Source organism: Heterodontus francisci, chromosome 28 (genome assembly GCF_036365525.1).
Source record: "Heterodontus francisci isolate sHetFra1 chromosome 28, sHetFra1.hap1, whole genome shotgun sequence".
Classification (NCBI taxonomy): Eukaryota; Metazoa; Chordata; class Chondrichthyes; order Heterodontiformes; family Heterodontidae; genus Heterodontus; species Heterodontus francisci.
Genome location: NC_090398.1, coordinates 29212299 through 29229356, shown reverse-complemented (window position 1 = coordinate 29229356; position 17058 = coordinate 29212299). Strand labels below are relative to the sequence as shown.

The 17058-nt window shown below is 45.1% G+C and overlaps 1 protein-coding gene across 1 annotated transcript in view; it reads left to right on the top strand.

Annotated features, from left to right (window-relative positions):
- The window catches only part of LOC137385166 (NACHT, LRR and PYD domains-containing protein 3-like), a 96855-nt gene that overhangs the window by 39468 nt on the left and 40329 nt on the right, over positions 1-17058 (top strand). Inside the window, exon 6 of the mRNA XM_068060132.1 lies at positions 8856-10593. Within this exon, the coding sequence (XP_067916233.1) occupies positions 8856-10593 (1738 nt within the window). The remainder of the gene's footprint in view (positions 1-8855; positions 10594-17058) is intronic.

Below are 17058 nucleotides of genomic sequence, written 5' to 3'. Positions count from 1 at the left end.
TTCAATGAGATCACCTCTCATTTTTTTGAAAATCTAGAGAATACAAACCCAGTTTCCTCAATCTCTTCTCATAAGACAGTGTCCCTGGGACAAGTCTGGTGAATCAGCATTGTACTCCCTCTATGGCAAGTATATCCTTCCTTAAATGAGGATACAAAAACTGTGCACAATATTCCAGGGTTGGTCTCACCAAGGCTCTATACAACTGCAGCAAGACATTTTTACTCTTGTATTCTCATCCTCTTACAATGAAGGCCAACATACCTTTTATCTTCCTAATTGCTTGCTGCACCTGCACGCTCGCTTTTAATGACTCATGAACAAGGACACCAGGTCCTTTTCGACATGAACATTTCCCAACCTCTCACCATTTAAGAATTACTCTGTTGTACTGTTTTTTCTACGAAAGTGGATAACTTCATACCTATTCACATTGTAGTCACCAAGGTGGGAGTAATGCACTGCTAATTCAGTCCCACTACTTCACGGGTCACAACATACTAGTAAAGTTTCCTTCCTACTGAAAATTAGCCAAATTAAACACTTTATTTATCCCCCAGAATAAAGTACACCAAACCAGGTTTCTTTAAACAACAACAAAATTAACTATTTACTATTAAACTAAATCTTAAACAGTAATGGGTTAAATCTGTATACATAAAAGACCGCAATTGTTGACAACGCGATCGGTAGGTGGCGCTGTTTTGGCACATGCGCAAATACAGCATGTGCCACGAAAACGTCACAGCTTGCGACTGTAGCAGCTGCCAGGACTAAAGATGGCGCTGCTCAAAGAATCACAGTGATAAAACCTAACAAACACGTGGCAGAATACAATGGCCGGAGTGAGAGAGTGGAGCGGGCCGGGGAGAGCAGCGCAGGGAGCGGGGAGAGCAGCGCGGGGGGAGCAGCGGTATCGGTGCCGGGGGGTGGGGGGGAGAAAGAGGGAGAGGGAGGGGGGAGAAAGAGGGAGGGGGAAGGAGGGAGGGGTAAAGAAGGGGGGCGGGGGAGAGTTGGGGGAAGTGGGGGGGAGGGGGAGAGGGAGGGGGAGAGGGAGGGGGAAGTGGGGGGGAGGGGGAGGAAGGGGAGAGAGTGGGGGGGAGCAGCGGAACGGAAGAGGAGTGCCTTTTTCTGTGCATGCGCCATAAACACAACAGCAAAAGACTTACTGGCCAGTCCCTGGACCCGGTGACACCAAGGTCTTCGCACGCTCGCTTCCGGCCCTCTCCATTCAGCCGTTCCCTCCAGCTGCGGATGCCCAATCCAGTTGCTTTCTCCCCTTCTCCACAGTACTTCAGGCATTGCAACTGTCTGGTCCCTGCATTTTGCATGCTCCCTCTCCCTCTCCCCACCCCTCCCCCTCTTCACCCACCCCTCCCTCTACCCCCTTACCTCCACCCCTCCACCATAGTTGAATATCTGAAGTGCAGTTGCAAAGTCGGGGAAATAGCATGCAAAATAAAACCTCAACAATTCTGGGTTTATTTATTGAAAAGTTTTATTAAGTTCATTAAGTATCCGAGGAACTGCTGTGCATGGATGTGTCCAGCATTCCCGTTAGACAGACAGGCCGAGTCTCTGCCATGCACAGCTAAAGAGATTCTTCCTGGAGAGCCTTGTGGTGAATAAACGCTTGGCTCTCTATTCCACTACTGTATTGTCCATGTGAAGAAGGCAAAGTCACAAGAGTCTGAGCTCAGTCTATTCTTGGTGAATGTTCCCCAAGCGCATCCCAATGTGCATTCCCAATTCATCCATAAATGCAACGTTCCTTTCCACATCGTGATGAGCTCCGCAGCATGATCCAGTTGCCTTCGTTGCTTGAATGCTGACCGTAAGTCTCGAGGATTGTTTTCTCGACGGCATGTTTTACATGAAAAGAAATAAAGCAAATCAGAGTCAGAGCTTGCCTCCCTCCATCCACTGAAATTACTGTTGTGCACACCTTTTTAAGTTCTGCAGTGAAGGCACCAATTGATAACGTCGCCAATGAAGCACTTATTACCCACCTCAGATGCAGGAATCAGCACATCCTTGCGTCCTCTCCTGCACTGCCTCCTTTGCTGGAATGCCGTCCTTAAGTGTCAAGGATTGTTTTCTCAAGGGCACATTTTACATGAAAGGAAATAACGAAAGAACATCAGTGTCAGAGCTTCCCTCCCTCCAATGAAATTACTGTTGCGCATGCTTTATGCTCTGCAGTATAGGCCAATGAATCACTTAGTACCCATCTCAGCTGTAGGAGTCAGGATGATGTAACTGCCCCTATCTCGTGATGGTTCAATGCTGCTCTCAGGGAAAACATGAATGATGTGAGGGCGCTGGAAAAAGAAGCACATTTCTTTTGGACTATGAACATAAAGCTGGCCATTTAGCCCAGCTGATCCCTGCTAGTGGTTATGCTACTCGTGCGCCTTCCCATCCATTCTCATTTAATCCTGCCTACTACTATCAGCATCATCTTCCATTTCTTTCACTCTTATCTACCTTTGCCTTAAAGCAACACTGAGGATGGAGAATGGTGTGGCTGCACTCCCACCTCACCAGTTGTGTACGCAGCAAGAGCATTCACATTTGTGCTACCACTGGACACGGCATGCTTGTTTCTTTTAGTGCTCAGTCTCTTCTTGCTGAATGTTCCCCAAGTGCTTGACCCCTTTGGATGCCTTCTCTGCTTGACAGGCAGCAGCTGGCAATTGCGGAGTCTCACAAGGCTCTGCATGGTTGTTTCAAGGGCGGATGGGGAAACGTGGCTGTGTGTCCACGTGCACTGCTTGGATGGGTGCAGGAACAGGTGACTGTGTGTCCATGTGCACTGCTTGGATGGGTGTAGGAACAGGTGACTGTGTAACTGAACAGCAAGGAGAGGGTACCGCAGGTGCGGGTAGTGGAGCTTTGAACAGGCAGGCGTATGTATGGTCCATCAGATCATTAGGCCAGGGGGTGAAACGCTCAGGATCCATGGACTGTGGCACATGACTGATGTTCAGCGCGTGGCCACCTCCATCCGAAGGTGCTTCCGGGCAATTGTTGGGCAAATTAATTGGCTCCATCTCATCAGCCAGTCCTTGTGTTTATGGCGCATGCACAGAAAAAGGCACTCCCCTGCCGCTCCGCTGCTCCCCCCCGACCTCCCTTCCCCCCTCCCTTCCCTCCCTTCCCTCCTCCCTTCCCTCCTCCCTTCCCTCCTTCCTTCCCTCCCTCCCTCCCTTCCTTCCCTCCCTTCCCTTCCCTCCCTGCCCTCCCTTGAAATGTATTTTCAGAGCAACTTACCTTGGAACAATCTCCTCTGTCTAATAAAAATGAAGCAAATGTCCAAAATGACTAAATAATTGAGCTAAAATGCCCGACGAAACCTCTCCTCCTTCCATTTTCAAAAACTCGCGCTGAAGCTTTTGGAAGATTGACGCACATGCGCACACGGGCTCCGGTCATCTGCGCATGCGCTGCGGTCCGGATTGCCAGGACCAGTTGGCGCATGCGCAAAGGCCAACCTGGCGTGTTCCCCGAGGAAGATGACGTTCGTGATGACGTCATCTGCGCCTGCACAAACTGGTCCTGGCAATCCGGACCGCAGCGCATGCGCAGAGGGCCTGAGACCGTGTGCGCATGTGCGCACCGCGGCGCATTCTGATGACGTAGCGTTGTCATCAATCACTTTGTATATAAAAAGATTTTATAACTTCTTATTCTTCCTAGCCCTCATGCACACACACATGCATTCAAAAATCAGTTAACTGGGGGAAAAAGCTTTTTGGTGTTCAACTATTTCTTAGCAATAATGAGATAGTTGGTGGTCATGGGCTGGTAGGATATTTCTAGATCGGAGAGGGATCCCAGAATCGAATAGTCAGATGCTACTCGAAGTCTCTCCAGGCGGGTTTGATGAACAGTCTGTGATGGGTAGGCGTGCAAGGTGTCAAACGGGTCTTTCAGCAAAGGATACAGCAACAGCTCTACCTAAATTTTAAAGTAACAGTCTAGCAATAGAAGCTTTCTTGAAATTTCAAGATCTCCCAAAACACAAAGAACAGGAATCACTCTTGAGGCAGAGATTTTCCAGAACGTGGAGGCAATAGCAATTTGCTACCTTTAACAATGCAGGGCTTCCTCTTAGCAAAGGAGCCTTTCTCCATAGAGAGCAGCAACTCCTCTTTCTCTGGGTCTTTTCCTCTCCAGGGCTGTTTTTCTCTCTCCAGGTAGAACACAGCCACAACTTCATCCGATGAAGGGTCACTGACCCGAAACGTTAACTCTGCTTCTCTTTCCACAGATGCTGCCAGACCTGCGGAGTGGTTCCAGCATTTCTTGTTTTTATTTCAGATTTCCAGCATCCGCAGTATTTTGCTTTTATTTCAGATGTAGGATTCCCTTTCTTAAGAGAGACAAGTCTTCTGTTCAGGGAGAGGTCTTTCTCTGGTTTGCAAAAAGAAAAACGAACAAAAAAAAACAACTGCCTGCCAGTTTGTTCTGCCTCCTGCCTGTCCAGCACTGGTCTTTCACAAAGCAAAAGTGAAACTGAACTCTTAACAGTAAGTCAGGTGACCTGTCAGTTCCCTTGCTGTTGTTTGGAAACAGGTTGCCTTGCAATCTATACCCACCCAGTTCAGCATTCAGTGTTCTCAGAGAGAAATCCCTTTTTCTCCTAGTCTTTCAAAACACAAAACTCGAAGTTTTCTTTTGAAAAATAAAACACTTGTAACACCTCCGCCCTTGGTGAAATGAAACGCCAACAGTATAAACACATTTTCGCATTCATACCCATCATTCATTCTACTGGTCGTTAACACAATTTTTCTTTGTAGCATTGTTGCTCCTGGAACTGAAATAAGGTTAAATTTGTGACAAAGCATCGGCGATAACGTCGTTTTTTCCCCCCAAAATGTGTCCAATCTTCAAATGATAAGGCTGTAACAATAAACTTTATCTTTATAGTCTAGCATTTTGGTTTAAACATTTTTTTTTTACAAAGGTTGTTTCCATCAGCCAATTGCAACCTTCAAACATAGTCTCCTGGTTTTTCCATGTGTTGTTTCCAAGTATTCCTAAAGACCAGCACCTCAGCAAGATGACCTGCATCGTTAGGTACACTGGCCACTACTGGGTTCACTAGTCTCTGAATTTTTATTTTGAGTCGGTAATCTGTGTGGTATCACTTGACACTGGAAAATCCCGTCCATTGTAACAAAAACAGCTTCTTTCTGAGCTTGGGGTGTCAAAGGAATTTGCCAGTATCTCTCGAACCAAATTTACCTCTAATACAAATGGCACTGCCCACTCTGTAAATATTCTTCCAAGCGAGAAATTGAGCAAGAGTCTGCCTTCATTACTGCATTGACTTTTCTGCAGCCTATGCAAAGTTGGGTTGACCTGTCAGATTTAAACACTAATAACTATTGGTGAACTCCAGCTGCTTTGACTCCATTCAGTTACGTTGTTTTCCAGCATGGATTTCTGCTTTTACTTGAGCCTGTTTGTCTGGACTTAAGCGGTAAGGATGGTGTTTTATAGGCTAAAATAAAAGCAAAATACTGCAGATGCTGGAAATCTGAAATAAAAACAAGAAATGCTGGAAATACTCAGCAGGTCTGGCAGCATCTGTGGAGAAAGAAGCAGAGTTAATGTTTCAGGTCAGTGACCTTTCCTCAGAACTAGCAAAGGTAAGAAATGGAATAGGTTTTGAGCAAATAAAGCAGGGGTGGGGCAAGAGATAACAAGTTTTATCGGAATGGATTCCACTATATCCACATCATGTGTGGCTAAGGTTGTACATCCTGGCTTATCCCGACGGACTCTTAAACGCTGTGAAAAGTCTTGTTAGGTCTTCACGTTGTTCTGTCTGTAAGTACAAAAGCATGTTGTCCAATTTTCCTTGCCATTCTGTATTAGCTAACTGGACAGTAGGAGGTTCAATCTGAAAATTGTCTAGGCCTGCTTCTACCTCATCCTCACTATCCTTTTCCTTCTCAATAGTCCCCATTACCTAGCATACCTGCACTGGTTTATCCTCCTCCCTGTGGTAATATTGCATCAACATATTGATATCAAACAGCCAATTCTTTTCCCAGTGATCACGGGTTTCAATCAAGTAATTTACCATACCCACTCTTTTCACCACTTCATACTGAACCTGCTTTTAATAGTTCACCCTGTAAAGGTAATAATACTAATATTTCATCCCCTAGTTGAAAATTTTGGGTCTTTGCATTCTTGTCTGCCCATTTTTTTCATATTGGCTTGGGATGATTTAAGATGTTCCTGAGCGACGTTACAAGCCTTCGTGAGCCTTTCCTGGAACACAGATACATCGTCGCGTATCGAAGGTTCATTCCTTTGTTCTAAGAATCTGTCTTCGATGAGTCTTATTTCTTGTCTGCGGGGAGGCAGTGGTGTAGTGGTATTGTCACTGGACTAGTAACCCAGAGACTCGGTATTTTTCTGGGGACATGGGTTCAAATCCCATCAGAGCAGAAGGTGAAATGGGAATTCAATTAATAAATCTGGAATTAAAAGCTAGTCTAATGATGGCCATGAAACAAATGTCGATCGTTGTAAAAACCCATCTGGTTCACTAATGTCCTTTAGGGAAGGAAATCTGCTGTCCTTACCTGGTCTGGTCTACATGTGACTCCAGACCCACAGCAATGTGGTTAATTCTTACATGCCCTCTGAAATGGCCTAGCAAGCCACTCAGTTGTACCTATTGTACGAAGTCAATAAAACAGAATGAAACCGGACAGACCACCTGGCATTGACCGAGGCATCGGAAATTACGACAGCAAACCCAGCCCTGTCGACCCTGCAAAGCCCTCCTTAATAACATCTGGGGGCTTGTGCCAAAGTCGGGAGAGCTGTCTCACAGACGAGTCAAGCAACAACATACCATAGTCATACTCACGGAATCATACCTGCCAGATACTGCCATCACCGTCCCTGGGTATGTCCTGTCCTACTGGCAGGACAGATCCAGCAGAGGTGTTGGCACAGTAGAATACAGTCGGAAGGGAGTTTCCCTGGGAGTCCTCAAGATCGACTGCGGACCTGATGAAGTTTCATGGTATCAGGTCAAACTTGGGTAGGGAAACCTCCTGCTGATTACCACCTACCGCCCTCCCTCAACTGTGAATCAGTACTCCTCCATGTTGAACACCACTTGGAGGAAACACTGAGGGTGGCAAGGGCACAGAATGTACTCCGGGTGGGGGACTTCAATGTCCATCACCAAGAGTGGCTCGGTTACACCACTACTGACCGAACTGGCCGAGTCCTAAAGGACATAGCTGCTAGACTGGGTCTGCGGCAGGTGGTGGGGGAACCAACAAGAGGGAAAAACATTCTTGACCTCGTCCTCACCAATCTGCCTGCCACAGATGCACCTGTCCATGACAGTGTTGGTAGGAGTGACCTCCGCACAGTCCTTGGAGAGATAAAGTTCCGCCTTCACATTGAGGATACCCTCCATCGTGTTGTGTGGCACTACCACTGTGCTCAATGGGATAGTTTTCGAACAGATCTAGTAATGCAACACTGGGCATCCATGAGGTGCTGTGGGCCATCAGCAGCAGCAGAATTGTACTCAACCTCAATCTGTAACCTCAAGGCCCGGCATATCCCCCACTCTACCATTACCATCAAGCCAGGAGACAAAACCTGGTTCAATGCAGAGTGCAGGAGAGCATGCCAGGAGCAGCACCAGGCATACCTCAAAATGAGGTGTCAACCTGGTGAAGCGACAAACGATTCTGTGATTATGAATATCTTAGGCTGTTGCCTGACTAGTCTGTGAGACAGCTCTCTGAATTTTGGCACAAGATGTTGGTGAAGAGGAGTTTACAGGGTTAACTGGGCTGGTTATGCATGTGGTGTCAGGAGCCTCCGTCAGCACCAGGTGGTTTGTCTGGTTTTATACTGCTTACACTTTTTTTTACCAAATTGATAGAACTGAGTAACTTGCCAGGCCATTTCAGCCAGCAGTCAGCCACATTGTTGTGTGTCTGTAGTCACCTGGAACCAGACTGGATGGACGGCAGATTTCTTTCCCTAAACGACATTAGTGAACCAGGTGGGTTTTCATGACAATCTGGTAGTTTTCATGAACAACATTCTTGATACTAGCTTTATTCCAGATTTATTTACTGAACAGAATTTACATTCCCCAGCTCCCATGGTTGTATATAAACTCATATCTCCGGATCACTCGTCCAGTGCCATAACTGTGTTACTCTACCCTTGGTGGAACACAGGAGCCTCAGAGTTTTGTCAGGCTGGAGGTGGTTACAGAGATAGTGAGGGTCCAGGCCATGGAGGGATTTGAAAATAATGAGAATTTTTAAATTAATATGTTGCTGAACTGAGAGCCAATGTCCAGCCAGATAAACTGCTCATTGTCTGATACAATAACAGTGGGATTACTGACAATTCACAGTATAACCCACTTGTGTCCGATGTCAAATTTTCCATTTTTACAGAAGGTAAACACTGCTGATGGTTTTAAAAATGAATCCAATGGAATCTCTACTGTCTAATAACCAGGATCACGTGTGGATTTGTAATGAGATTTCTAATTGTACAGGGCAGGACAGATCATGTTAACCATCAGAGGGAAAATATCACCTGTGTAGGCATCTCCATGTTCAGTAAATGTTAGAATCAAATCAGGATTTAAAACTTCTTTTCACCATTGTTCACTTTCAAGTGAGGTTTTCATTAACTGAGTTTTAATTTATACACACACCTCTATTGAAGCTGTGAATTAAATCTTGCAACATTTATTGAATAATAAAATGTTTTCAGAAGTTGTTTTTATATCAATACAGCTAACATTGAAAACCACTTCCTGTCTGTTCTAATTAAAGATGTTCATCAGAAACACAAGGAAACACTCCGGGTACAAACTGAAACACTGAGAGTGAACACTATCCTAATAAAGGAGAAGGTTAAGATTTTCCAGCTGGTTGATCGATACGCTGAGCTAACGGTCATTTCTACTGTTCGAGATCGGACACTTGTCGAACATGAGCTTCTGGCAAGAGGCCGAGACCATGAAGAGTGGAGAGAGAAACATCTCCAGAAAGAACTGGAAAAAATCCGAACTGATCAATTGTTCCAGAGCAGTTTTTCCCAGAGAAAATCCAAATCTGGGAGTTCAGCAGCAGTGAGTGGAGTCCCGGGGATTGGAAAAACAACAATGGTACAAAAGATTGTTTATGACTGGGCCACTGGGAAAATATACCCAAACTTTCAATTTGTTTTCAGTTTTAAATTCCAGGATTTGAATACTATTAACTACAGAATAAATCTGAGGAATCTGATACTGGATCTGTATCCTTTCTTTGGGAATATTTTGGGAGAGCTCTGGAAGAATCCAGAGGGATTGCTGTTTATATTTGATGGTTTGGATGAATTCAAGGACACGATCGATTTTACTGACAATCGGAGAAATACAGAACCTCAGTACATGTGCACAGATCCCGAATGCTGCTGTGAAGTGTCTGACATTGTGTACAGTTTAATACAACACAAGCTGCTCCCAGGATGTTCTGTGTTAGTGACCAGTCGTCCCACTGCATTACATTTATTGGAAAAGGCTGAGATCAGTGTCTGGGCTGAAATCCTGGGATTTGTTGGTGATGAACGGAAGGAATATTTCAACAAGTTTTTTGAAGATCAGACGGTGGCAGCAGCTGTTTTCAAACACGTGGAGGAGAACGAGATCCTGTACACCATGTGCTACAACCCTTCCTACTGCTCGATCCTCTGTCTGTCACTGGGTCCCTTCTTTACACAAAGAGCCAGGAAACAGCAGCAAGTTCCAAAGACCATCACCCAGCTATATTCCTACTATATTTACAACATTCTGAAAAACCATAGCCGAGAGATTGAAAACCCCCGTGATGTGTTACTGAAGATCGGTGAGATGGCCTTCACAGGAGTCTCCAGGAAGAAGATTGTGTTTAGAAATGGAGATTTGATCAAGTACAATCTGCAACCTTCCCAGTTCCTGTCTGGATTCCTGATGGAACTTTTGGAGAGAGATGATTCTGTCCAGAGTGTGGTTTACACATTCCCGCACCTCACCATCCAAGAGTTTGTAGCCGCACTTGCACAATTCCTGACTCCAAATCCCGGGGACATCTGGAATCTCCTCAGTGAAACTCACAGTGAGGAAGATGGGAGATTTGAGATATTTCTGCGTTTTGTTGCTGGTCTCTCCTCCCCACAGGCAGCTCGACCCCTGGAGGAGTTTCTGGGTCAATTTCCTCATCAAACAACCTGTCGAGTGATTGACTGGGTGAAGGAGAAGGTTAAAGGACAGATTGGAAAAAACATGAATGTAACTGGTAAATGGAAGCTCCTGAACACATTGCACTACCTATTTGAGTCTCAGAATAAAGCACTGGTTCAGGACACAGTGGGATCTGTTGAAATACTTACATTTAGTGGATTGCAACTGACCCCAATTGACTGTGCCGTCCTGTCTCACGTTATTGGTCTCTGTGATACCATAAAAAACATTGATCTGTATGGCTGCAACATTCAGTGTGAAGGACTCCAGCGGCTGAGTCCCGTACTGCACAAATTCCAGGAGTTGAGGTAACTGTTTATTTGTCTCTAACTGTTGAACAGTCACAGATTGTCTTGTTGCTCTGTAATGAAGGGAAAGAAACCGTTCTGTTGACCCTCAAACTCGGGTGTCAACTGTCGTGGCGGACAAAAGACACCTGCACGAGATACTTCGTATAAACACTTTTATTGTTACTTAAATCACTTAGCTACTTGTTATTTCACTTGTTAAACTACTTGTTACAATAAATCACAAGTCTCACGGCTTGGACTTCAATACGACCCGTTGTGAGGTGAGGTGATCAGTATCCCTCTGATGGGTTCTCTTCACTGAAGTGGACTCAGGGTTCCCTTTCCATGATGGTCCTGCAGGTCTTCTCCTTTCGGGGCTCCTCGCCTCCCCTTCTTATCCAGTTTCTCCCAGCATTGCGAATGTTCTTTGTCACGTACACTCAGGGCCTGGAGTCGTCTGTCTGCTTAGTTTTAAAATCAAAATACATCTGCTGGCCTTCCTTCTTATCTGTAACCTTGTTACCACGGCATCCCACAGTCTCATCGAATGTTTTATCACCCACTGCCTAGCAGGCTGGAAAATAATGACTTCAGCTGCTTCACAGCTCCTTCTCCTTGTGTAAAGCTGGCAACTTTTCCCATCATACCTTGCACAGCTTTAGCTGTTAACCTTCGGCTGCAGTTCAGTTAAACCAGAGAGAAACAGATTCAACACAACGATGACAAATAATAAGAGGATTGTTTAGTTTTACCATCAGGGCTGGAAAATCTAAAATGGATCCTTGTGAACCATCAGGGATTTTACAATCTGTATGGAATCAGTAAATACAGGTCACTGAAAGAGTCTGATTCAATTACAATAAATCATCATTAATAAGTCTGGACAGCAAAATGTAAATATAAAATATAAACCAGCAGAACAGAAAATTAATGTCAAATATTTTCCACATCCAGCATTTTAACTAGAAACAGGACAGAAACCTGAGTTTAAATAATTAACATTAGATATTTAATCCAATCCCATGCAGGATGTGTATGTCGAGGGAGACGTTTCCTGGATTGGGAGTATTGGGGAAGCAGGAATTATTTTAGCTGTAAATGTTTAGAATTATTCACAGTCCTGAACATTAAAGAGTGACATTTGGGAGGTTAAACTTGCTGATAAAAAGACTCCAATCTAACGTGTTGTGGGGTATTAACCCCAGAGTACAGACACACACCGGTCAGTGGTGGGGCCTCACAGCAGCAGCTCCTGGGAAAAACCTGGGGCCTGAACCCAGGGATTTCCCATAATCTGTCCCCTGTGCGTGAGGCCCCAATCAGGAAGGGAACTCCCAAAGATTCCCCAAAAACTGTCAGACCAGTTACACTTGAAATAAATGCAGTGCCAGTTTAATGGGGAATAAAGTGAGAGACTCCCCTCCCCTGTAAAATAGGAGCACAGGCACATTTAAAACTTACAATGGGACAGAATCAATTCTCCTTGTTATATAAACTCCTGGGAGAATGGATTTTACAGCAGCAGTTAGCACCATTTCACAATATAACTCACCCCAGGTATTATACAGATTGATCTACTGTACAGAGTAAAAAGTACAGGAAATCACCGTTTTATCATTTAATTCAGGGGAAATCACCCCATTCCCATAAAATCCAGGATTTAAGAAGTGACAGAAATGAGACCATTTTCCCCAAACATGACGAGGCTGGTCACTAATCTCCAGGAGGGTAATTCCGATCATCAGGTAATGAGACCAGACTGAGGGACAGTTAAAGACTTCACACAGACAGTACTGTATTACATAGGATATACAGCACAGAAACAGGCCATTCGGCCCAACCAGTCCATGCAGGCATTTATGCTGCACTCGAGCCTCCTCCCGTCTTTCCTCATCTAATTCTATCAACATAACTCTCTATTGTCTTCTCACTCATCTGATTATCCAGACTCTCCTTCAATGTATATAAACTATTCACCACAAATACCTACTGTGGTAGCAGGTTCCACATTCTCATTCGAGAGTCTTTATGTCACAGAAGGAGGCCATTTGACCCATTGAGTCCATGCCAGCTCTCTGTATTGTAGTTCACTCAGTCCCCTGCTCTATCCCCATTGTCCTGCAAGTTTATTTCCATGAAGTGCCGATCCAATTCTCTTTTGAAATCATTGATCATCTCCACTTCCAACACCCTCATAGGCAGTGAGTTCCAAGTCATTACTACTTATTAATGGCCCTGGAAATAGTGGATGTATTGGTGGTCATTTTCCAAAATTCTGTAGACCCTGGAGCAGTTCCTACAGATGTAACCCTACTGTTTAAAAAAGGAGAGAGATAAAAAACAGGGAATTACAGACCAGTTAGCCTTTCATCAGTAGTGGGGAAAATGCTGGAGTCTATTATAAAGGATGTGATAGCAGAACATCTGGAAAGCATAAACGGGGTTGGACAAAGTCAGCATTGGTTTACAAAAGGGAAATCATGCTTAACAAATTTACTGGAGTTTTTTGAGGATGTAACTAGTAGAATAGATAAGGGAGAACCAGTGGATGTGGTGTATTTGGATTTCCAGAAGGCTTTTGATAAGGTCCCACATAAGAGGTTAGTGTTCAAAATTATAGCACATGGGATAGGGGGTAATATACTGGCATGGATTGAGAATTGGTTGACAGACAGGAAACGGAGAGTAGGATTAAACGGGTCTTATTCCGGGTTGCAGGCACTGACTAGTGGGGTACCGCAGGGATCAATGCTTGGGCCCCAGCTATTCACAATTTATATTAATGACTTTTTTGAGGGAACTAAATGTAACATTTCCAAGTTTGCAGACGACGCAATGTTGGGGGGAAATGTGAGCTCTTAGGACGATCCAAAGAGGCTCCAATGTGATTTGGACAAGTTGGGTGAGTGGACAAATGCATGGCAGATGCAGTATAACGTGGATAAATATGAGGTTATCCACTTTGGTTGTAAAAACAAAAAGGCAGATTGTTTGAATTATGATAGATTGGGGAAGGGGAAGGTGCAATGAGAACTGGGTGTCCTTGGACACCAGTTGCTGAAAGCAAGCAGTTGGGAAGGTGAATGGTATGTTGGCTTTCATTGCAAGAGGATTTGAGTACAGGAGCAAGGATGTCTTACTGCAGTTATCCAGAACACATCTGGAGTATTGTGTGCAATTTTGACCTCCTTATCTGAGGAAGGATGTTCTTGCCATGGAGGGAGTGCAATGAAGATTTGCTAGGCTGATTCCTGGGATGGTAGGATTGACGTGTGAGGAGAGATTGGGTTGACTGGGCCTATATTCACGAGAGTTTCGAAGAATGAGAGGGGATCTCATAGAAACCGATAAAATTCTAACAGGACTAGACAGGCTAGATGCTGGGAGGATGTTCCCGATGGCTGGGGAGTCCAGAACCAGGGGTCACAGTCTCAGGATACGGGGTATGACATTTAGAACTGAGATGAGGAGATATTTCTGCACTCAGAGGGTGGTGAACCTGTGGAATTCTTTACCCCAGAAGGCAGTGGAGGCCAAATCATTAAATATATTCAAGAAAGAGATAGATGTATTTCTTAATTCCAACAGGATCAAGGAATATGGAGAGAAAGCGGGAACAGAGTACTGAATTAGACCATCAGCCATGATCTTTTTTGAGTGGCAGAGCAGGGCTAAATGGCTGAATGGCCTACTCCTCCTATTTTCTATGTTTCTATGTTTCTCACTGTAAAAAAAAAAGTTACTCCTCATGTACCCCCTGTATGTTTTGCTAAAAAACTTAAACTTTGTCCAGTCCTTGTACCATCAGCTAATGGGAACAAATATTCTTAGTCTCCGTTATCTAAACCTGTCATAATCTTGTACATCTCTATCAGATCTCCTCTCAACCTTCTTTTCTCCAGGGCATTTTACCAGCAGCGGGAACCTCAGTGGCACTGCCACCTACCGGGCAGCCAATTGAGGCAATTAAGTGCCCAGTGAAGAGGCAACTCCCACCCTCGCTGATATTGGGAGAGTGCCAGGTAAATCCTCCTTTATGGCTGCTCCATGGTCCATGAAGAGGTCTCCTGCTCACAATGGTCACCCTCGTGGCGACAGCACCAATGATGGAAGATGAATTTTTCTCTCCTCCCGATCGCTGAGGTCTGCCTGCCTGGCTCGGGCAGAGTCTGAATTGGCTGCTGCTGTTAAAATGCTTTCTCAGGGTCCAGCCGCCCACTGGCACGGGGTCGGGTCGCCTCACCCACCGGCGCGGAGTCGGGTCGCCTCACCCACCGGCGCGGAGTCGGGTCGCCTCACCCACCGGCGCGGAGTCGGGTCGCCTCACCCACCGGCGCGGAGTCGGGTCGCCTCACCCACCAGCGCGGAGTCGGGTCCCACAGTCTGCTGAATAAGACATTTCGAATGCAGTCACCCTTACCATCATGCTGTTGATCAGTCTATTTAACAGTTCCTTTGTTAAATTAATATCCTGAAACAAACTCAGATCCTTTAGCAGGTAATTAATCCTTAAAACTGGCATCGAAAAATCCAAAATCCTTCAGGTGTTTGGTTCCCAGCTGAGGTTTGTGCAGTGATTGGTGGACCAGACCAGGAATGTATGTGATCAAAGAACCACAGAAAAATTACAGCACAGAAGGAGGCCATTAAACCCGTCATGTCCCTGCCGGCTGAAAACTATCCTCCCAATTTAATTTCACCTTTCAGTGACTGGTCCATAGTCCCGCAGGTTACAGCACTTCAGGTACATGTCCAGGTACGTTTTAAAAGAATTGAGAGTTTCTGCCTCCACCACGATTCCTGGCAGTGAATTCCAGACACCCACCACCCTCTGGGTGAAAACAGTTTTCCTCATGTCCCTCTAATCCTTCTACCAATCACTTAAATCTGTGCTCCCTGGTAATTGACCTCTGCGCTAGTGGAAACAGGTCCTTCCTGTCTACTCTATCGAGGACCCTCATGATTTTGTACACCTCAATTAAATCACCTCTCTGCCTTCTCTGTTCTAAGGAAAACAACCCTAGCCTATCCAATCTTTCCTCATACCTGTAACTTTCAAGCCCTGGCAACATTCTAGCAAATCTCATCTGTTCTCTCTCCGAGCAATTATGCCCTTCCTGTAATGTAATGACCAGAACTGTATACAATACTCCAACTGTGGCTGAAACAGCGTTTTGTGCAGTTCCAGCATTACTTTCCTGCTTTTGAATTGTATACCTTGCCCAATAAAGGAAAGCATTCTATATGCCTTCTTCACCATTCGATCTACCTGTCCTGCCACCTTTGGGGACCTGTGGACATGCACTCCAAGGTGTCTCACTTCTTCTATCCCTCTCAATATCCTCCCGTTTATTGTGTGTTCCCTCGCTTTATTTGCCCTCCCCAAGTGCATTACCTCATACTTCTCCGGATTGCATTCCATTTGTCACTTTCCCACCCACTGAACCAAACCATTTACTTCATTCTGGAGTCTACAGCTATCCTCTTCACTATCAACTACACGACCAATTTTTGTGTCATTGGCAAATTTCCCCATCATGCCTCCCACATTTAAGTCCAAATTATGAATATATACCACAAACAGCAAGCGACCAACACTGAGCCCTGTGGAACGCCATTGGAAACAGATTACCATTCACAAAAGCATCCGTCCACTACCACACTTTGCTTCCTGTCACCGAGCCAATTTTGGATCCAACCTGCCACATTCCCCTGTATCCCATGGGCTTTCATTTTACTGATCAGTCTGCCATGTAGGACCTTATCAAATGTTTTACTAAAATCCATATAAACCTCCTTGTTACTTCCTCAAAGAATTCAATTAAGTTGGTAAGACATGACCTTCCCTTAACAAATCCATGCTGACTATCCCTGATCTAAGTGGCAGTTTATCCTGTCCTTCAGAATTGATTCTAATAATCTACCCACCACCGAGGTCAGACTGAGTGGTCTATAATTATCAGGCCGACCCCTCGCACCCTTTTTAAACAATGGTGTAACGTTCGCAGACCTCCAGTCGTCTGGCACCTCGCCCGTATCCAGTGAGGATTTGAAGATGATCCTCAGTGCATCAGCTATTTCCTACCTGGCTTCCTTTAACAACCCGGGATACAATCCATCCGGCCCTGGTGAAGGATATTTACTTTCACCTTCTCTTGACACCAACACACCTCGTCCTCATTTACAGCCATGTTCCAGACACCTGGGGAACTACTTTGGCTCAATTGACAACCTCCCTTCATGCAGCTGCCGACTGTGCTTTTACTGAAGGGTGACACTCAATCTCAAGTAGAACCATCCTCCTTTAGTGCACTTCCTGCACGAACTCCAACTCTTTAACATCAAAGGACATAGTGTTGCCCACATGTCTCCACTGTGTCATTATGTACAATGAAAACTTCTCCTTTTGTAAAAATCTACAGCCCTTTAAGAACTGCTGTAGGACTGGATTTTACAAGCACTAGTCCAGTGAGCTACAGGGCA